General features: G+C 48.2%; 1 protein-coding gene across 2 annotated transcripts in view; it reads right to left on the bottom strand.

The window, feature by feature from the left end:
- The window catches only part of stx (ubiquitin-like domain-containing protein stuxnet), a 267919-nt gene extending 252063 nt beyond the window's left edge, over nt 1-15856 (bottom strand). For both annotated transcript variants that reach the window (XM_071690153.1, XM_071690154.1), the window contains exon 1: nt 15513-15856. In XM_071690153.1, coding sequence (XP_071546254.1) covers nt 15513-15745 — 233 coding nt within the window. In that variant the 5' untranslated portion in view covers nt 15746-15856. The remainder of the gene's footprint in view (nt 1-15512) is intronic.
- Nucleotides 15857-23427: the final 7571 nt, after the last annotated feature.

Here is a 23427-nt window from a genome sequence, read left to right as displayed (position 1 = left end):
AGACGCCTCCTAGGCAGGTGATGCGTCACCCAAACAGATAACCAGATAAGGTATCTTCTAGACAATGAATCTGTCGTCTGGAAAAGTGTAGGTAATGTTCTGGAAATCCCGTATCACACACACACACACACACACACACACACACACACACAACAACGACGCAGAAACTTACCATATCGACTTGTTGCAAGGAAAAAAAAATAATAATCCATCTGTTCGACCAAGGAGCCAGAGGAATCACCAAGAACATAATTTAAAAAAAAAAAGTACGTGAACTTCAAAGGTCACAACACATGTAGCCCACAGAACGCTGGGTTAACCTCAAGCCTCAAGCAAGCTTTCTCGGCCGTTTAACTCCCGGTAAGCCACAGTGGCATGAATGAAGACCATTGTCTATTTAATGCATGAATGACTGGGCTGGAACTTAGGTAGTATTCCACCAGACTTGTTTAGGCCACTCATGCGTACACGGCGGAGCGACGACGCCCGCCGCTCCTCAACAGACTAAGCTGGGCGCGCAGGTTCCACCTTCCACGTCATTCTGAGGAACTATTATTACGGCCTTCCCCTGAACATAAGAAAAAAAAGCCTATCCATTAAACTCTTACTGACATGACGACAAGACACTTCCTACACAAGAGCCCCGAAATGAAGTAACTTAATCATGTTGCTTAAATAACTGAGTGGTTAGGAGTGAGCTCGCCCGCCGCATCCCGTCATTGGACCCAGCAGCCGTGGGAAAGGTACCCCCCCACCACCCCGCCGTGACAGACTTACCCCCCTCCCTAACCTTGCCGCCTTTGTTTTGTACATGCTACCTAGGCTAGCCTAGCACCCCTCTCTCTCTCTCTCTCTCTCTCTCTCTCTCTCTCTCGGTAACACGCAGCTCAATCACCGCTGCATAATTATCTGAAGGGGACCGTGAAACCTTGCAACGACAGCTATTAAGACGGGTATCTGAATTAGTAATATAATTCGGACGGCGATTCACATAACGTACAAAAAAGGGGGGAAGGGGGAGGGTTGCGATTATAGGAAGGGCGGGGGAGGATAGGGGGAAGCAGAAGGGTTGGGCTCCTTGTCTAGACGCTGAGCCGCTAACACCTGCTACACTCTGTGGGTTTGGGGGTCGAGGTATTCCCCTTCCCCCGAGGCTATGTAGCTCTATGGTCTACCTACACACAACGACCCAGCTGTTCCCGCTAGGTGAAGAGGCTCAGGCGTTACGTCCGATCCTTCTGCTTCTGTGGCTTTGAGGAATACGAAAACTTCTGAAGGGGGGACCCACACGCGTTAGACCTGCTGCTTCTGCTGTCGCTCGCTGGCCTAGCGGGGCCTAGGACAAGGTTGCTTCGGCTACTATGGCGCTCAGCGACGGGTTGGCTGGCTGGGCTGGTCCTCTGGCCCTGACCAGAGAAAGAAGCGGCCCCGACACGATATTGTGCAGCCTAGTTAACGCCGTCGTTTAACTCCTCGAGCACGACAGGACGAGAGCCTTGGGTATGACAGGCCCGGGCCTCTGACCCAACCCTTTTGGAATCAGGTCATATCCACGGGTCGTACCATCGTGCTCATCGGGGGTCATACCCTCGTGCTCAAGGATCGTACCGTCCAGGTCAACGTCAGTAGAACAGGCCCAAAGATTTGTTGGAAAACACTCGAGAATAAGAACTGGCACAAATGCTCACTGCAGGAAACTCAAACCCATGGAATACATTCGTCTATCTCCGAGATGCAGCCTAAGCCAGACGAGCAGCCTTAGGGACAAACCCAAACCCACAAAGGCCGGGGTAGACCCACTGGCCCCAGAGATAACCCTAACCCAGTAACCCAGCGTTACCAAACGGCGCCCCAGTCGCCTACACCGGAAACTGGGAACGACTGCAAGGTGGTATAAGGAAGATGATTATGGGAGACTCTCGCGGACCCATAATATTGCTCATGCACGTGCTCTCTCTCTCTCTCTCTCTCTCTCTCTCTCTCTCTCTCTATATATATATATATATATATATATATATATATATATATATATATATATATATATATATATATATATATTAGTGTGTCTATGTGATTACAATTCGTCGAAACTCAGGGAGCAAACACCGTACAAGGTCATGGACGATACTGTCGTTTGCAAGGCAATTATGAATTATGAAATTAGGTGCACTGGGAACAATAACACTGACGGCGTTGCCATGAAGGGGGAGCAGAGGGCTGTAGGGTTATAACTGAAAAGTATGGGGAGCGGTGGAGCACCGTCCCTCACTACTGCCTCCTCCTCCTCCTCCTTCTTCCCCTCCTCTCTCCACGTTGGGCAGAACAATGTGGCAGGGGGCACGACGGGGGGACCTTGCACCAGGGGCGTTGCTGGGGATAAGGCTATACCTGCTGGCGGGGGGAAAAAGGGGGAGGGGGTGGGTATTACCCAGGACCCCGGGGTCACAAGCGGGAGGACTGAGGAGGAGGGGAAAGGGGAGGGAGAGGCTACAGGAGAAGAATGGGTCCACATCCATCACACGCGGGAGATGGGAGAGAGAGAGAGAGGGGTAGGGTAGGGGTTACTCTATTTGGGGGTGGGGGAGAGCTGGGGGGGGGGGGGGAGACGGGTGCGCTCAGGTAAGGTGTGTGCAACCTAACCCTGGGTCGATTATACGATGTGTCCGTCACAGGACATACACTCATCACATCTTAACGATACCCGTGTGTGCGTATGTGTGTATGTATCTTTGCACGTATACACCTGCCTCGCTGTGTGGTGTATATATATATATATATATATATATATATATATATATATATATATATATATATATATATATATATATATATAAATCACACGTGTATAAGAACAATGGGGCCAGAGCGCAGAGGAGCGAACGCAAGTACCACAACACTAGCCCTCCACACCTGACTTATCCATGTTTTATAAATATTTGGTTACTTCCCCCTGCCTCTGTGGCATTCTCGATCGACGTAACTCTCTCCATGGGTGAGAAAGGTTTCTTCCGTGTAGAAGCGATCTCTATCTATGTTAGAACACCTCATTCTGTGCCTCGCAAGACTGCAAGTCTTCCCCGGTGTTATGAGCAGACGTGACACACAAGACGGTAACACGAAGCAGTGATTTGCCACATGGCTGGCAAACACGGCCCCGAAAACCGGACGAACTGAACTCTTAAGAGATACCGTGGTGGGTCTCCTCGTCCCGGAAGACATACGCCCTCGGCTTGCTTCGTGAAGCAAGTCTACAGCTACATGTTCCCGTGGCGGTGTAAGATATGGCTACTTGTCCCCGGCCTCAGTGAGTGTGGAGGCGCCAGACAGCGGTAGTCCGACACAAGGGAACACACCATCGATGAGGGTGCGTGGGACGCCTCCACCACCACCACCACACACACACACACACACACACATTAAACGACACAGTCGCCTCCAGTGTTCCCGTTAGGCAGGTTTCCTTCAAAGAGCTGAGTTTCTAACCTCATATATTCATTCCTCCACTTCACACTTAAGCACCCCCGCCCCTAACCCCCCCCCCCCTTCCTTCCTCCCGCGCCGCTCCCCCGACGTGGCTGTGGGAGTGGGAGGGCCAGACGAGAGCCCCGATGCGGGTGCTGCTGCTGCCTGCGGGGGAGGGAGAGGAAGGGGGACACGGCGTCATGAGTGTTGGGGGATGCCATGCGGGCAAGCGGAGGAAAGAGAAGGGTAGACGACTAAGAGAAGGAAGAGGTGGCCAACGTTGATTAGGAGAGAGGAGGGAGAGGAAGAGGATGAGGAGGAGGAGGCAATGGACGATCGGGAGCGGTTGTCGTCCTTAAGGACCTCTAACCCGTGTACACAGCGGGGAGGGAGGAACAACAGCCTCGTCGATCAGGACCCCGGGACTTAGGGGTCCGGTTGGTCTCACGCCTCCAGGGTCAAGGCAGCGGACCCACCCTCCCTCCCTCACTCCCTTATCCTCAGGGAGCCCAGCCGGAGAAGCCGTAAGGTCCTATAACACACCGAGGGAGGAAAGGAAGCTAAAACGTGGATGTTGGAGGAGGACAGTGATGCAGTATGAGGCATGAGGGACAACACCAGAATGAGGAAAATAGGAGGAAAATAGGAGATGGTGAGTGTGTTATGAGAACTGGAGAATATCGATGATAACCTGTACAGAGACTGGTTATAAACAAAGGAAGCGGATGGATGTGACAGAGGGAGAGAGAGAGGACATGTTAGCAGTCAGGTCTGCCGTGGTCACCACCGGAGAGCAGAGGAGGTGCAACGGCAGTAAACCTGCAGGACACGAAGGCTGTGATCAGAGGCCGGGATCAGGACGCCTGCGGCTCTGCCCGCCGCTGGCCATACTGTTCCTGCCCCCAACCCTCCACACATCCTGCCTACCCCTCCCCTCCTCCTATCCTATCCCTTACTATGTATGTCCTACAACCCCCCTTCAACCCACACTATCCTTATCCCAAAAACCCGTTCCCATCCAAGTAACTCCGACACATCACCACTTTTCACTTCACCGAGCCATTCTCATCCCATCTCAACACCAAGACTTGTACACTTCCCCTTACCCACGTACTTCCTCCCCACCCCCCTTTTCTTCCCCCTCCCTCCCTCCCTCCTGCCGACGTACATCCTCCCTTAACCACCACCCTTCCTCACTCGGACCGTCCAATCATCCTCTCCTCACACACACACACACACACACACACACACACACACACCAACCCTAACATCCTCAGCCGCCCACACACACACATTCCAACACCTTCCTGACCCTGCCCTAGAACCCCCTCTCTGCCCACACACACACACACACACACACACACACACACACACACACACACACCCTACCCTCATCCCATCACTAATCACCTTATATCCCCCGGCTCCCCCCACCACCAACACAGACCATCACCCTTTCCTAATCCAGCCCATCACCGCCCCCATCACCTCCACCCACCACACCCCAACCCTCCCCCTGCGGGCTAAGCCAACCAACCTCCCACCATCATCTACTTCGGATGGTTCTGCAACTCAAGAGTCCAACTTGCGACGCTGCAAAGAACATGGGGGGAAACACGGGGGAAAGTACAAGAGGTGCGAACACATTCTAAACACAGGCGCAGGGAGCTGTGGCACAGACCACGCGGACAAAAGACGTGCGCGAGCAAAAGGATCTAAGACGACAACAGACATTTGTAAATAAGCCCAGACACGCACACGCACAAGAGAATCCAAAGCAAGACGGCATAATTGGAAGTTGGGCAAGAGAGGTGTACTGAGGGACGTGAGGCGGCATTTTTACAGCAGTTGTGTGTGTGTGTGTGTGTGTGTGTGTGTGTGTGTGTGTGTGTACTCGTGAATGAAGAAACCAAGCAGCGAGCACGGGAACGCATGAAGGATTGGGAAATTCATAAGTACATACGATGTAAATGCGAGGGGAAACACTGAGGCGAAGCCTCCACACATACACATATAACGACAAAATAAACCAGCACTTACAAAGACGATTGCAACTTATGTCAAACTTCCGGCGGTTCTTAAAAGTAAGTCATCTTAACTCTTGTCATAGCATGCCAAAACCGAGTTATGTCATAGAGAGAAGATGTAACGTTCCATTTATATTACTTCACTCATTGTTTTCTTATTCTTATTTTTTTTTCTAGACACGAGGACTGTGTATGGATTTCTGTGTTCGAGCAAAGCATTCTATTATTCAGGACACTGATACCTAACATGTTTACGGAGTCATTTCATGCATATAGAGTTCGTACTCCGTGTGTGGCTTTGTCTTGTGCTTTGCCTGAAGAAGGAGGAGGTATGCTCTGAAAAAAAAAGGTCGCCTTTGAATAAGCAAGACTGTTTTGAAGTGTTGATATACTGTTCATTATACGACTCCTCTTCCCAAAGAGCAAGTCTGTTGCTAATAGTTTATATATATATATATATATATATATATATATATATATATATATATATATATATATATATATATATATATCGGCTTCGGTATTATTCGGTAGTATGGACGAAATTTGCTTCTGTAGCTCTTCAATATAAACTTCTCACTGTGTGACACCCTCCCTCTCCCAGTCAGTCACAAGCCGGGACGAGACACGACCACGTCCGTCACACAGCGTCGCCATTTCCCGTCACATACAGCATCACCATCCTCGCACACGGCGTTACCATTTCCCGTCACACAGCGTCACCACCGGAAAACTGACGCGTCCCGTCATCACAGGTCGTGACGTCATTCTACTCCACCCCCACCCCCCACGGGAACTACCCTAAGGGTATCCCCAAAGGGGATCAAACTCACAGGTTTCCCCCGGGTAAGCCCTGGATTTCCCTGGGGTACAACCCATAGGGAAAAAGTACTTTCCCTGTGGGTAATACAAGAGTATCCCCCAAGTGCCCTCCCCCAAGGGATACCTTACCACTGACACTACTAAACTACCCCCACCAACCACCCAATCGAAACTACAAATGAACCAATTCCTCAATCACCAATCAACCCTAACTGCCAGGATCAAACGACTCACCAATCAATCAACCAACCAACATATGAACGAGTCAACCAGTCAACCAACCCGTCAAGCAAATCAACCACACAGCAAGCGAACCAACTAATCAACCAATCACACAGTCAGCAAACCAACTAATCAACCAAGCATTCGATCGATCACGCACCACCATGATAATTAACCGGTCTACCGCCCTCTCTAACCCCACTGGGCACAGGTGAGCAAACCTCTTCATACAAACAAATAGAAAAAAAAAACCGAGGAAGAGAGACGGAGGTCAGGATGGGGTCAACACCCAGTAAATCCGGAAATGACGTCGCCGATGGTTTAGAACATCCCCCACCCCCGCTCCTCTCCCCCCAGGCTCGCTTACGGAGCGACTGGGGGGTGTGTGGGGTGTGCGGCAAGGCGAGGTGAGGTGAGGTGAGGTGAGGCAGGGTTGGGCAAGGTGTTATCAGACAGTATCCCTGTTATCAGCAAAGTTATCGGCCCCCACAAGAGGAAGCAAGACAGAGAGAACGCCAGAGGCGATGTCTTCATAATAATGAAACAGTTGCTTACGTGGATCTGCCGACACACGTTCCATGAAGCAAGGAAACAGAGGAGGAAAAATCGGGCGTTTCCATGCATGAATTTGTCTGTGAATATGCATCTATAAATGTGAGTATCCGTTTTCTATCTCTGTCTGTGTGAGCGCGAGCGTTCCTGGCGATAATACAGGAAGGAAAGAACACTGCCGAAGGAGGAGTAAACAGGAAACTACTGAAGATGATAATGGACACAGAAAAACAGTACCACCATGAGATGCGGCACCTTTGATCTGCTCCTGCGAGGGCTCTTCTCTCCCCCCCTCCCCACTGCAGCTGAAACCTACGACCAGAGCCTTCATACAAGAGGACCAGACTAGTCTACCAGGTTGTTTCATCCTGCAGGGTGTGTGTACTGCACGCTGTTCAGCCCGGCTGGGCTGGTAAATACACGAGGAAAAAAAGTCTCCTTTCGTTTTTCTTCACGCCAGTATATCAAAAGAACATGAAGAAATCCTATATGCTTCTCAAGCACGGAGATATGGGAGTCCCCATTCATCCCATCTCCCATATAGAATGAACTATGACTGATAATGTGAGAAATAACACGGGCTAACATCCTAGCACAAACATAGACAGACATTCGACCATGAAAGGGGAGGAACGTGAAGCGTTCAGTAGATAATGATGTAATGCTGCGAGCCCAGTACAAGTGTTACCAGAAGGAATGGAAAACACCCGGAGCGAAAGAGAAAGTGAAAAACAGGAGGAGGATAATATATCAAGAAATCAAGAAGAGGTACAAGAAGCTACAGACGTACATTCAAAAAAATGGGAGGGGAATAACCATGAGCGACAGCAGCCCAAAGATAAGAGAGGCGTCGTCGCCCGACAGCAAGATGCAGCAAGACAGACTCACGGAGCTCCCCGACCGACGCCAGCTTTAAGGTGCACACCACCACCACCACCACCATACGAGGAGAAGCAGGGAGGGAGCCAGCCAGGCAGGCAGGAAGGCCCCGAGGGAGGAGCGCCCACCATCGCCATCGCCACCACAGGATCACATCGGAGACACCTCTCACCCGATCATCACCCTGTCATATACATTTTCTTTCCTCTCTCTCTCTCTCTTGTGACGAAGTGGTCGTCGAGGCATCAGACCTTGGCTACACCATACATAGACCAATACAGCCAAGTGGAAGAATAGGTTTAGAGGGAAGGCTATGGGAGGGGGGGAAGAAATGACTGGGGATGGGGGGGAAGGGTTAGAATTGCAAGGTCGGGGGTAGAGGACGATGGGTGCGCGCCGGAGCCGACGCGACCATCACGTGACCTGAGATTAAGGCTGAGGATCCTCCCCCCCCCGCCCCCCTTAGCCACCCAAGGCAACCACCGATTCGACACTTTCCTCCCCATTCTGAACCACACATGCCTTTCCTGTAATGTGGACACAACCAAGAAAGAAATTATGAAACTTATGTCTTGTACCATCTCCACCACCACTGGGAAAGCCGGCTTGGCTGCATGACTAAGCTGTCTGTCCTTTTTCCCACAGTCTACGAAACCTAACCCGAGTAGTCATATTCTCTCTCTCTCTCTCTCTCTAATCTTGTCATTCCTTCTCTCACACACTTTCTCTCTCCTTCCTTCTCCCGACATTACCCCCCCACCCCACCCCAAGGCAACCCGAGCAGCCCTTCCTAACTTCCTCTTCTCTCTCTCTCTCTCTCTCTCTCTCTCTCTCTCTCTCTCTCTCTCTCTCTCTCTCTCTCTCTCTCTCTCTCCCCAAGCCCATCCTAGGCCTACCCAGACGATGCTGCCGTCGTCCTTTGATTAATCGTTAGCCCCGCGGGGTTGTGGAGGGGCCATGACACCTCATCCCAAACACCTCCCGAGACGACGAAATACAACAAAGAAAAATAACACAACCCTCGGTATCAAAACCAAGACCATTAAACTTTAATCACTGTATTGCGATTTGTATAACCTAACTTGGCAATGAAGTGATCTTAAACATCAGACACGAACGTACGATACCTTGCAGGCGACAGGAATGGAAATAAGGATGCAAAATCTTAGAACTGGGCATGGCCTATTAGCAGGATCCACTGACCACTGAACCAACCGGAAAGGAACGTCAGTTAGGTGATTGGTGCGAATTCCTCGTCACAAACAACCCCCACCCGATGCAAGCAAGCAGGCACGGGGAGCACCACCAGCAGGGGGCGTGGAGGTCCTGCTGGTGTAGTGGTCAATTACGTAAGTAGCCGCCGGCAGAGGCGCCCTAATCAATAGGCTTGTCTAAGTCGCCGACACAGACAGGCCGGCTTTACTTGTGTCACTCCTCCGTATCTTCTTTATTTCGGGGCCCCTCCTGCCTGGCTGGCTCCCTCCCTCCCTCCCTCCATCGCCGACAGGATGACGATATATAACTCTCTTTTTTCCAACTTTATTTTCGTCAATGATGTAAAACGGGAAAGAGAAAATAATATTGGACGGGTCCATCGCAAACATGGGGGGGGGGGCTATTTGTTTTTCGTAACACCCTACCTTCTCGACACTCTTTAGAGGATGTATCTATTAACCAATCTCTTAAAAGCAGCTCTAGTGAAGAAGATAATATATATATATATATATATATATATATATATATATATATATATATATATATATATATATATATATATATAACGTAAGGTTCTCTGGTCAAGCAAATAGTTTACATGTCTACCAACGACACAAGTCCAGATATTCAACAGCCACCAGTGGTCTGGAGCCACCGCTGCTGCTGCATCCACCCAGCTACAGCAGCAGCAGCAGCAGCAGACCACCACGGCTGACGCTACAAAAACCGAAGGCAGCAACTGTTCCATAGCGCAGGCAATAGCTATGTGTGAGAGGGGAAAAGCAATTTTTATGGCCAAGTACTTGGATCCCTTCCAACTCTCTTTCTCCCTCCCTCCCTCCCTCTCTCTCTCTCTTTCTCCCTCCGCCTGCAACTCTCCCAGTCAACCGCTCTCTATCCACGCCTCTCCCCCAGCAACGGGTCCATATAGCCTCGCCACTCTCGCCTCTCTTCCTCCTATCGAGCTTCTCTCTCTCTCTCTCTCTCTCTCTCTCTCTCTCTCTCTCTCTCTCTCTCTCTCTCTCTCTCTCTCTCTCCAAAATCGAGTTCTCGTCCGTCCCCCTCTTGCACCAACCCCACTTTCTTTTTCTTTCTGTTGATTCCTGCGTCACTGTTTCCCTCTTTCTCTATCTCTCTCTAGTCTGTTCTACAAATAACCCTCCCCTTCCCCCCCTTTTTAACTGCCCCACGGTCATTAGCGCACTAACCTCGCCCTCATTTATCAATTTCCAGACGTTTAGGAAAATAAGGAAACGGAAATTGTACTACTTTTTTAGCCTCTGTAATTACGAACTCCGTGTATTTCCTCGCAATAATTCCTGTCCTGCCATCAAACCTCACGCTGGAAGCGTTTCTCTGTCCACCCACAAGCTTTAGCCGTTGCGTGCGATTCCACTCAGGAGTCCTCCCCTACGAGGCAGTGCTAGTGAGCTTTGGGCTGCTGGCCCTTTGAGCACAACGGTATGACTCTACAACGCGAAGGACCTTAAACCTCAAAGGGTCAGGTCAAAGGTCGCGCCCATCATGCCCAAAGGTGAGGGTGGGGGGGGGGGTCGTCGTATATACCGTAGTGCAACAGGGGTGATGCCATCATGCTAGGGGTGGGGTGTGGGGGGGTTGGTTGAAGCACACCTGCAGCAGTGGTTCCAGCCAGCTACCTGCAGCAACCCCTCGCCCACTGTTTTCTGTGACAACACACTACAAGAGCAAACACCTGGGCCTCTCCTCCCACCCCTTGCACAGTGTTGGCAAATCCTTCACGTATTCGCAAACGTTGTTGTATCTAATAACTATCGACTCTTGAAAGGTCATAAAGCCATCGAATCTCCTACCCTTCCCCCCACCACTCACCTCAAACATCCAACACAAAAATCGTACAAGCTCCCTCCTCCTCCTCACCCCCCTTGCCCTCATCTGCCGCTACCCGCACATCCTATGCTTTCTCTCCCTCCTTCAGACATCCCCAGCAGCCAATGGCCTGTCTTCCCCTCTACACTCCCGCATCCCATCCTCCCCCAACGCGCTTCACCCCCAAGCCCACATATGAATCCCTAGCTTCCTCCTCAAGCCTCATTAGGGCTTTCCCACCCCCAGATCCCCCTTCCCCCCCCCCCCCAAAAAAAGAGAGCTCAGTAGCTCTTTTATCATCGTAAAAAAAAAAAAAAAATATCGATACTGTTTTGGAAGCTCAAAGATCTTTACGTCGTCGTGTGCAGCTGCACGCGATCTGAAGTTTGCCTGCTCCTTCATCGGTCTTCTTTTTTTTCTTTTTTTTTACGACGGCGTCATTCTTTCCAGACAGGATTGGCAACTGTTTTCTTGTTCCCAGACGCTTAACCCAGTGTTTAACTGGTGGTCCGCCATGATTTCGAGTTTAGTAATTCTTTTTTGGTCAGGGTATATTAGCGCGATCCTTCAGCAAGAAGACTTGGGGCCAGATGGGTTCCAGAGATACGGAGGGGCAAGGGAGGTAGGTATGACTGCGGAGTACACGGGGAACGGTATGGAAAGGGAGGCAGGTAGGTGGAGTGCAGGGGGGTACGGTACGGAACGGTTATGTTGGTGGGCGAACATAATGTCTATAGTTATCCCGGAACCTAATGATGACTAGTAACACGAGAGAGGCATGCTGGCAAAACACGGTTAGTCCTGAGAACCTCGGTACCCAATCTGCACGGTTAATTTACACACTATAAATGACAAGAAACTAAGAGAATAACTCAAAATACTAAAACATTAGCCATAAATACGATATAGGAGAGCAGCATGAACTCACTGTTTACTACAAGAAATATGAACTTTATATAAGCCACCAAGTGATGGAGCGATTCAAACAATGGACAAAGATCTTCATGTACCCCGATCACCAAGAGCTGCTGCGGGCACGTAAAGCCTGCGGGCCGCGGCCTCCAACACCCTCACCCTATCAAGGAAGCAACGAGGTAGTATGAGAGTGACGGTGCCTCCATAATCGATGAAATGCACGACTACCCCACGTTAAGTAGGGAAGAAGGAAGAGGTCTGCAACGTTGTGGGAAGTGACAGTTTTGTGCGTTGGTATGCCAACCCCCTTCCTCCTCCTCCGCCCAACACACACACACACACACACACACACACAGCAGTTGAACTAAGGGGAGGGGAGGGTGGGCACGTTTGCCACCCCGGACGACCAACCACCCCCTCTCCCTCCCCGACCTACAAAAACCTGACGAACTAAACCTGAGCCTCTCATTACGACTGCTCCTCCTCCTTTGCTGCCACCAGGCAGCTAATTACTATAACTGCACCAGTCGCATTTACCTAAGCCTATGGTGGGCGTTCAATAACCCCAGACGCCTTCATTCACCTCATAACCCCTTACAACTACCCATACCAACCATCTACTTCACCCCCTTTTATTCATCTCACAACCCAACAAAGCAACTCATTAACTACAAAAATAAAAATCACATCACTATTCCTAGTATTTCACCTCACCAACCTCAAACCACTCATGAAATACACGTCAAGAAAAATTTACTGGTATTTACAAAAGCCGACAACTTGTGCAAGAGTTAATTTCATTTGGTTTCATTCCTGCAGGTGCACCAGTCGCAATATCACACAGCCCGATTGTGAAACGCCTCTCCAGACCCGTGGTGCTCGCTCTGCCTTCGTCCTTTAACATGCAAAGTGAAATTCATTTATGTGCAACGCCTGTGTGCAAACTTGCATATGAGAGAGAGAGAAAAAACGAGGATCCGTCCTCCACCGATAAAATATCTAATGTAATCGCACAGAAACATGTTAAATGCCGCAATTACCTTTATTATTTATCATTCTGAATGAACTATCTGTGATCTACATTACGCATGTATTCCATACGTCGGCCATACATCTATCTAGCTGCACCAAATTCTAGTCTTCATATTCTTGGTTTTTTTTTTTTTTTTTTTTTGGAATTATGAACATTTTACGCTTGCTATGAATATCGTTGCATATTATGGCAGAAGCCTGGCTGGCCTACGGTGGCTCTGGGAAGTGGAGCTTGAAAAAATGTTCTTTGTTCAATTTTAATAACATACTATTTCAGGCGTCCATACGAACCGTGGGCTAGGAGGAGGGGGGGAAGAGGTAGTGGTTCTATTCAAGGAAACAAGGGTTCTATTCAAGGTGGAGTGGGAAGGCCTTATCAGGCAAAGCAGGTTCTATTGACAAGGATTGGCGTAGCTCTTCGTGGGGGAATGGCGGATCTGTTTGGAGGAATAAGTAGGCTTATACACACAGGGACTCGGTAACTCTAACCGGTGAAAGAAGGTTCCCCTTCTGGGCTTGGTGGGGATGGGGGGTCTCTTACTAAGGGACCGTAAGCCCTATCTGTGTTAAACATTGGATCTATCCAAACAAAACTTCCCAGAAATGCGGAGTGGAAAAAAAATGTTTTAGTCAGGTGGAGTTCTACTCAGGAATGGAAATGAGGTTTTATTTTCAGGGACATGAACAGTAAAGCTTACATACGTAAACCTATTCCATTTTTGGATCATCATCTTCCTAATGACGCCACATTCACATCTGAAACCCCTATGACCGAGTACACTAAACTATTCACATTAGAGCCCCCTATGACTGAGTACACTAACCTTTATCATTCCAGATTATCCTCAAAAGCTTTGACAATAACGGCTGCCAAACCGGTTTCGCCTTCTATTCCATGTAAAATAGGATATATTGGATTTCTCTCCTGTTGTTCAATACTGTTCTGTGGTTTCTAGCGAGAAAAGAATTGCATCCAGTGGTCTTTTATAATATACACATAAAACCTTAAGCCAGCTATTTCAAGAGTGGGTAAATATTTATACATTTGGTTGGCTGTTAGGTTAACTGGAGCCAGTCTCCTCTTATAACGGCTAAAATGAAGCCAACGGCCAATAATAGGGAATCCAACAGTGGTGATGTAGGATTCACCACTCCTGCCTGGGCAAGGACAAATGGGATAGAATCTCCCACGTGGGATCCACAGAAGCGAGTTCTCTTCCTCACGCGGAATAACTGGGATCATGTCTTCTTACATGTGGGATTCAGGAATGTTACTTCCCTTCCAAGTGGGCAGAACAGATCCATCTGTTTACGTAGCGGAAAGTTCCCACGGGTGAAAATTTAGCCACTTAAAGCCCACACTCCTTCCCCAGGTTCCACAAGCCCTTAAAATCCTCGACACGTACCTGAAATCATTCCCTTTTCGCGAGGCCTAAATATAAACTGTCCTGAGAAACGAACATTTCATCAACGCGTCGGAAACAAAATCCTGCTTTGATTCCATGTGGGATGAGAGCACTCAATCCTCCATTAAACCGTGGGGGTAAACAGGGTCGCCTTCCGTAACACGTACGTGTAACAGTAATCAACATCGGTTCCCTGCCGCACGACTGGAGGAGAATAGCAATCAGGACAGCCCTGTCCTCGGCTGAATACCGGTACTCTACAAATTTAATGATCACTTTCCACGCGAACCTTTTCGAGGAAAACATGTGAACATCGCGGCCTGAGTACAAACAAAGCACAACTGGTAAGAAGAGGAACCGAGGGTTTCCACATCGAAAAACGCAAAGGAATACACATAAAAAGCAAGAGCAAAACATGACTACTCGCCCGCGCAAGCAATATGACACTCATGAAAATACCACAATATGGCCCGAATTCATATTTACAAACCTCCATTGTGCAATGTTTAAAACTTTTAAACTTGTTGCCAAGTTTTACTGCCTGAATGTCGCCAGCCTTGAGTTACGATCGAGTTTTCTCTCGCAGGTTTACCTACAACCGGAATGGTAAACTAATGGTGTTTCCTTCTTCAATCAAATACCCATTTCCCCAGCTTCGTGCTTCTACCTGGTAAATGACGTCTGGTTATATATATATATAAAAAAAAAAAAAGTAGTTCCCCACTCATGCTCAACTTTCCAAGAATATTAAATCACATTTTACCCGAGTTAGATGTATGTGTTGCCATGTCGCAAAGTGATTTCTCCACTACGATAAAACGTCTTTCCCTACGTGTACCTGGCTGAACATAGCCTGTGATGCTGCTACAGATGAAGAGAGTGACCTACACTTGTGCAGGAATGTGCGATGGGCGATTACCAACTGTTTTCTTTTAAATCAACAACTGGATAGCAAACCTGCCTGGCACACACGAGACACGCAATATTTCCGGTGACGAAGTTGGCGTCTACTCTGATGAGGGGAGAAACGTCTACAAAAGAACGTAAAGTGGTGACTCACAGTGGGGGTCAAACCTAACTTAACCAAACCTGGGGGTGTCGGGTTACGCTGGACAGTGTAGAGAACACGCACCTGTCGCGGTATAGGAGGCAGATCCGCTCCTTGGGGACACGGAGACGCTTGGATACCAGCCGCCTTAAGAACTCGATGGAATCCGTGGAAGCGACCCGGAGTTCGAATTGGCCGCCGGTGGTCGGGGTGACATGTACGCCCACCATCTGCAGGGTCCGCCCGCAAGCGCATCGATTGTCTTCCCCAAGGCCACTACCACCACCGCTGCTGCTTCCGCCGCCACCTCGCTCCATCACTATGCACTATAGCTACACATCCACAGACTAAAGAGCCTTTAGAGAAAACAAGGGTGGATGGCTAATCCTGAGGCAGCGACGTCTGACACCCACACTGGCTCAACCCAGACTGCCGCGGTCATGGAATGGAGGTCGGAACACGGCGCCCGAGATGCCAACTAGTATTTATTTATAACTATTTCTTCTTTCATCACTACCTTCTCAAATGACACAATTGCATACAGATCTAATAAGGAAACATATCTTCAACTGAAAATTCAGTATTCCTTTTCCTCCTGGATATAATTTACGGAATATATAAAATAATTCTCATTTCTCGGATCGGTAGCGCGCCACACCAAACAGCTGAGCACTGAGGATGCTACCTCTTAAATATTTTCGTAATTCTTCCTTGCTGATTTACTCATCCCCTAAACATACAAACACACACAGAGGAACCTGCGTATGCCCTATCTCCAAACCAAATCACAACCTTAAACTACATGCAGTAAAGGCCCACGAATGCTACATCTACATTTCGTCCACATCTGCTACAGTTTTCTTTAACTTTCGCCCATCGCTTTGCTCTTATCTCTCTCCCTCTCTTCGTTCAGGGTCGCCGTCTGGCCGAGAAGATATAGTGCAAAAGACTCGTACTTATCGCCCTCTTTATTTACTCTTTCGCCTTCTTTGGATCCCGGCAACAGAATGTGAATAAAACTTTAATGGGGGTAATCTCTGCTGAGGGAGATAATGGGAGGACCGACTAGCCATGCAGGTGGGTGGTTGTAGGAGTGGGGGGTTGGAGCGGATGCCTGCTACCGCTTTTGCTGAGAGAGAAAAAATAGAATTCCCGCACAACATCTGCTTTAAAAATTTGTAATACATGTCATTAAGAGATGCGACCTATCTCATACTATGTAGTGCTTAAGAGAGACACTACTCTCACACGCACATATCATATATATATATATATATATATTTTTTTTTTTTTTTTTTTTTTTTTTTTTCATACTATTCGCCATTTCCCGCATTAGCGAGGTAGCGCTAAGAACAGAGGACTGGGCCTTTGAGGGAATATCCTCACCTGGCCCCCTTCTCTGTTCCTTCTTTTGGAAAAAAAAAAAAAAAAAAAAAAAAAAACGAGAGGGGAGGATTTCCAGCCCCCCGCTCCCTTCCCTTTTAGTCGCCTTCTACGACACGCAGGGAATACGTGGGAAGTATTCTTTCTCCCCTATCCCCAGGGATATATATATATATATATATATATATATATATATATATATATATATATATACACGTGTGTGTGTGTGTGTGTGTGTGTGTGTGTGATGCAGCAATATATTCACCATCAATATTCAATATGTTTAGCTGATATTCATTTGTTCCTTAATGAGAGCGTTAAAGTTAGTGGATGAAATATATATAATTTGCAAAATGCCTATCCCTTTAACTCCAGCCCTAGTGCAATTATATCGAGTGTGTGTGTGTGTGTGTGTGTGTGTGTGTGTGTGTGTGTGTGTGTGTGTGTGATAATCTACACCTGCACAAAGGATCAGGACGTATTACACTTGTGTGGCCCCATCTGTACAGTACGGGTCGATAGTACTGTAATTGTTGGACTCCCGTCTCATGTATATTTGTGTGCCCGTGTGCATCTGTACACCTCTGTGAGTTCCTACACCAGATTCCTAACGATGTATCTTCCTGGGGTGGTGTGTGTTTCCATACATGACGCATGTTTCTTCTATCATATCCACGGATAGATCAATGTGTTTATCTGTATGCTAAAATGTGTCTGTATGCGTACCTTAACGCGAGTATATTTGCTGTAGGCGAGTGTGTCTTTATCAAAGTGTATCTGCCTGCGTTTGAATTCATGTATCTGTTTGTATATATGTGTATCTTCCTCCTCCCCCCCATAAAAAAATTGTATTTCAGATAATGTATAACTGTGCCTGCATGTGTGTACCTGCATGTATCCGCTTTTAGGCAAGCATATATATATATATATATATATATATATATATATATATATATATATATATATATATATATATGTGTGTGTGTGTGTGTGTGTGTGTGTGTGTGTGTGTGTGTGTGTGTGCCTTTCTCAGCATGAAAACGTCAGGAACAAAGGAACAACGGACTCATTTACACAAAATACAGTCCTTAGCCATCAGATAAAACGTACTGGAATCAGTTTACCATCCACAGTTAAGCCCTTAAAACAGATCCATGGTTTACCTTGACAGCTCCAAATGCAGTAGCTCAGCCCACTGACAAGCACGTCGCCACACGTATACCACATAAAAACCAATTCATTCTATCCCATGCTCGCTTCTCACCCTCCTGAACTGTCAGGCCCCGCTGCCCCAAAGCGTTCTGAACTCCATCCTCCATCTCTCTAGTCATCCCCTTCCTTCTTTCTATCAACATGTTCGAACGATTTCAGTTCTCGTGACCATATATTTCCCCTCCCTCCCTCCCCTTTCAAACTAATCCCTGTCATCCCTTTTTTTTTATTTAGATTCTCGCTAACTGTTGTTCTCTCTCAACAAATACCCTGACCCGTTGTTACACGCCAGAGCAAATCTTAATCACCCACAATACATTCCCACACACTCGCACGGGTTCGAATACTTACGCCTGGGAATCGAAAATGAAAATGATTCATACTATACTCCAATATTAAGAAAAAAAAATTACCATTAAGCAGTAGAAAATTAAAATAAAAAAGAATCTTTTATTTCGTGTCTTTTCAACCTATCGTCTGTCGCCTTGAAAACGAAATTCCCGTTTTCTGTGAGGTCCGGGAGGTAGTTGGTGGATGTCTGGGGTGGGATGGCTGGGGTGGAGGGGGGACATTAGCATCCTCGACCATGATACTTGGTTCGTTCCTTTAGATGGACCGACAGAGGTCATGGCCACGCTGACACCACGTTTTCCTCTCTCTTGTTTCGCCTTCATTTTCTTCACCGAACGAGAAACCAAAGTCTCAGACGAATGACGACAAAAATACAAGCCTCAAGAGTGAGAATCATATATGTCTTTTAACTTTTAATATCTACGATATGGTTCCGGGGCAGGGTAGAATGACGGTATAGAACCAGCTGATGGATTCTGTGAATACATATCCTGTGTTAGAGACACCTCGGAGACTTAGTCTCTCCGATGTATATCAACTGACTGTTACATTTCTCTCTTGTGTCTCACCTGATGATGTGATTATTACACGAAAGTGCACTTGGGAACTTATCGTGTTTCATTTCCCCGTGGACTCATAGGAATATATACATACACACACACACACACACACACACAGCCTTGTGTTGCGTCTCTTCCCCCCCCCCCCCCGTCCAGCCTCACAGAGAGATATATAGAGATGAGGGCACAGCTTCTATCTCAAGGGAATAAGTTAATCATAAAATCTTCTTTTTCCCACACGAAGTTGGAAAAAGGTCACGGAATTCGCCAATGCCAATATGGATCATGAATGTACTTATCTCACGACCCTGAGATCTCCTCCCTCCCTCCAACACACACACACACACCTCCACAGTGTACTGCGGAGACGTGGGAATGCAGTAAGTGTAATCATCTGTGTGTACTGTACGGGGTAGGTAGTTCTATCACACTCGTGGGGGGGCGCCCCCCCCGTCTCTTGAACTTTCTCCGCTATCACACAACTTTTTAAACACGTTGCTGTGCAATCCACACACACACACACACACACACTCAGTTTCGTGTGTGTGTGTGTGTGTGTGTGTGTGTGTGTGTGTGTGTGTGTGTGTGTGTGTGTGCGCGCGCGCGCGCGCGCGCCACCACAAACAAAAACCAACAGAGACGCGGACCACAATACGATAACCGATGTAATCGACCAATATGGACTTCTTTTTTCTTAAGTCCATCCTGTAATGTATACATGTTGTCAATGCGGTGAAATTCCTTCGAAAATTAATACAGTCAATACAAAGGAATATAGCCTTCTGTGCCCCTCTCTCTCTTTGCACACACCAGAGAGAGAGAGAGAGAGAGAGAGAGAGAGAGAGAGAGAGAGAGAGAGAGAGAGACGCGTCAATAAGAATCCATTCGGCCTCTAAAAGATTCCTATGATCCAGTTCACCTGTGTGGAGCGGTGGCCATGTCTGTGCAAGCCGTAAATAAATGACTTCCAGTCGGGCAGCGGCGATGGGCGGCCGATGATGCAGCCGATTTTAAGCCAAGGGCCAGTGTATCGGGATTACACACGGGGGGGGGGGGGGCTACACGGGGAGGGAGGGGATCTCCCGTTCCTTCTTCCCCTGTCACTTCCGGCATCTAAAGTGGGACTTGAAAACGTCATCTTTTACGCCTTGTGTTGGGATATATGCTTAACAACAACAACAACAACAACAATCATGATAATAATAATAATAATGATAAAAATAACAATAACTCTGTCGTTTGCTCTCTATTGTTATCTAAGTTTGACCCAGCTGGGGCCCCTGTAACCAGAGGCATGCGTCTGACTGCTGCTCCCCATAGTTTCTTGGATGGGACCAGTTACACGAGGATTGACCGTTGCCATACCCCCTTTCCTCATACAGTGGAGCTGTGGGAATTCTTCCTTCCTTTTTGTGTTTCCCTTCAGTGTGTGTGTGTATATATATGTTTGTAGTTGGGTATTCGTAAAATTTGTATGTAGCATGCGTCTTCGTGCACGTGCGAATTCGTGTGATAAGACGTATGGCTAAATGTGGTTCAGAGGGAGGGAAAATCTTACAATCGTAGGATCCTACTTCTTATGTGTACGTGTGTTTGTACGCTAGTGAACGTCTCCTTACGAAGCTGTTTACATACGTGTCTGTACGCACGTATTTCCCCCCCCCCCCCATGTTTTCTTTTCCTCTAGCGTATGTCTCCAAGAAAACATTGGCTTCCCACTCGCGCACGCTTTTTCCACGACTGTATTACCAATTAGCCTATGCTTGTAGTTATACGTGTTCCTCTGCGTGTGTGTGTGTGTGTAAGCCCAAGCCAGAAGGTCCGCTCTCTACCGTCCCCCGTCTGTCTAGAGAGATTAAGAACGTAGGACCCCACTACGGTCCTGCGGGAGACGCCCACGTCACACACAACCACCACGTCTTCTGTTATCTGGCTTCCCCAGCCTCTGTCCTCGTCGTAGACCATCAAGGCTTCTTCCGCTCCTGGCTGCCCCCTTCTAAACCTGACAGTTCCTCTTCTCTAACCTCTACGTTAAGTCACCCTCCCCACCAGATACTTCACCCAGCCGAGCCACAAAGGCACCACGAAGAGGAGGAAGTCGCCTGGAGCGTTGCGGACGGACCGGCATTGCATTTCCACACGTTCAGGTATATGTGGCCACAGAGGTGTGCGTCGATGAAACGCCATCTAAGTCTATGGGAATTACACAACCGCTTTCTAAATCTATGGGATCGACACGCCGGCTTAGAAGGCAGCCTCTCGGCGTTCCCAAGGTGCTACAGGATCATATTCGCGCGGATGAATTCGAATAATATATACGAGTATCCGTTTGAATTAATCATTGAACGATAATGTACAAAATTTATAAATGAATATCATTAACAATGTTAAGTATGGAGATTTAACTTGTAAATGGGATGTATGTTGAGGAGAATAAGAGTAAATGTATATACTGTTTATATCATTTGTAAATGTAAATGCTTTACGTCTCTATGTAAGAAATGTGTTTTATGGCAATACAGAAGATGTCAAAAGTGACAGTGAGGGGTCGTTGGTTACGGTGCTGGAGAAAATGGGAAGACGACACTCGAGTTGTGGACATGGTGGTACGACCTTGAGCACGACGGTACGACCCTTGAGCACGAAAGTACGACCCTTAAGCACGACGGTGCGACCCTTAAGCACGATGGTACGACCCCTGAGCACGAAAGTACGACCATTGAGCACAATGGTACGACCCTTGAGCACGACGGTACGACCCTTGAGCACGACGGTACGACCCTTGGGTATGACAGCCAAGTTTTTGCCTGAAGTTCAAAGGGTCAGGTCAGAGGCCCTGCCATCATAACCCAAGAGTTGTACCGTCGTTCTTAGTGGTCGAACTGTCGTGCTTAAGTGGTGGAGGCGAGGGACAGTCAGACAAAACCATCGAAGCCACTAGCACAACGTCAAGATACACTTACACATACAGACGATACATAATACACAACCACACACGAACAGAACTACACCTGTCAACCCTAAACCCTCATTCGGGTTCGTGAACTTGCCTACAATTACCATACAAGCCCCTGTCTCTTTGAGTTCATCTTGTTCACCCCCACATTTCTCAGGCATTCATTCTATTCCTTCTTCCTCTCATTCTCCTTAACTGCTCTATTTTTCTTTCTTCCTATTCGTCTCTTTCTCTTCTGTCTTATATCAGCTATAAGGCCACACCACCACCACCAGGCTTGGACTAAAGGTCTGTGTCGTCTGTGTATCTACATAACTCTGTCCACCTCCCTCACCTCGACGTCTCTCTTAAGACACTGAGGTCCTACAAACACCCACATCATCGCTCCTCCTCCTCTACTCGTCCTAGCAACTGGACGGACGCCTTGGCTCCGTGCAGCCCAGACTTCCCCAGAGATCATCAAGGCATCGCGAACGGAATTACACACACACACACACAGAAGACAGAAGCTCAAATATACATTTCTCGAGAACCGAATCTTTCCAGCTCTTCGTCCTTATTCTCCTCGAACAGCCAAGAACAACAGCCTGGCTCAGGTATTTTTGGGGCGCCGCTTGTGATATTGACCACTGGCGGGCGGCTCGAAGGGGGGGTCGTGTTCGTCAGTGTCCTCCAAAGCCTTCTGCAGGAGGGGCTGAGGGAGGAGCTACCTCCCACCACCTCCTCCTTTTCCTCAGCCGTGCCTTGAGCACGACCTTGAGGTACGACCCTTGAACACAGAGGTACGACCCTCGAGCACGATGGTACGACCCGTGAACGCAAAGGTACGATCCTTGAGTACGACGGTGCGACCCTTGGGGGACGACCACCTCCTCCCCCGTTCTTCACTGCTGCGCTGGAGAACCTCTGGTCTACTTCGTCAGGTAGGGTTCTGGGAGCTTCCCTTCGCCTTCTCTCTCTCTCTCTCTCTCTCTCTCTCTCTCTCTCTCTCTCTCTCTCTCTCTCTCTCTCTCTCTCTCTCTCTCCTCTTTCAAAAGAAAACGGGGCGGTGTTCCTCGGGTGGCGTTTGCTGTTGGGGAATACGACGGGATTTTCGGTCGGTTTAGAACGGGTGGACAAACACACGTTAAGACACTGACAAACAAATACAGGACACGAGAGAGAGAGAGAGAGAGAGAGAGAGAGAGAGAGAGAGAGAGAGAGAGAGAGAGAGAGAGAGAGAGAGAGAGATTGCAGACGAAAATAAATAGGAAAAATGAATAAGAATTAAGCCAAGCGATTGAAGGAAAACAATCTAGTCTGCCAACGAGACGCCAAAATAAAACCCACACGACGAATTCATCGGCTGCCCGATCCCTCCCACCCACCATCTTGGCTCGGGACTTGCATAATCCCTAACCTCCCTATCCCCTCCCCCCCCCCATGAGGCCGACCTACGCATCCCCCCCACCCCCACAGCTGCCATGCCTTGACCTCCATTCCCCCACCTGACGACCTCCTGTGAGGTTAAGGTCGCAGTACCTTACCCCCCCCCCCC

Source organism: Panulirus ornatus, chromosome 48, assembly GCF_036320965.1.
Source record: "Panulirus ornatus isolate Po-2019 chromosome 48, ASM3632096v1, whole genome shotgun sequence".
Classification (NCBI taxonomy): Eukaryota; Metazoa; Arthropoda; class Malacostraca; order Decapoda; family Palinuridae; genus Panulirus; species Panulirus ornatus.
The sequence above is the reverse complement of the archived record's forward strand: the minus strand, read 5'-3'. Positions and strand labels throughout refer to the sequence as shown.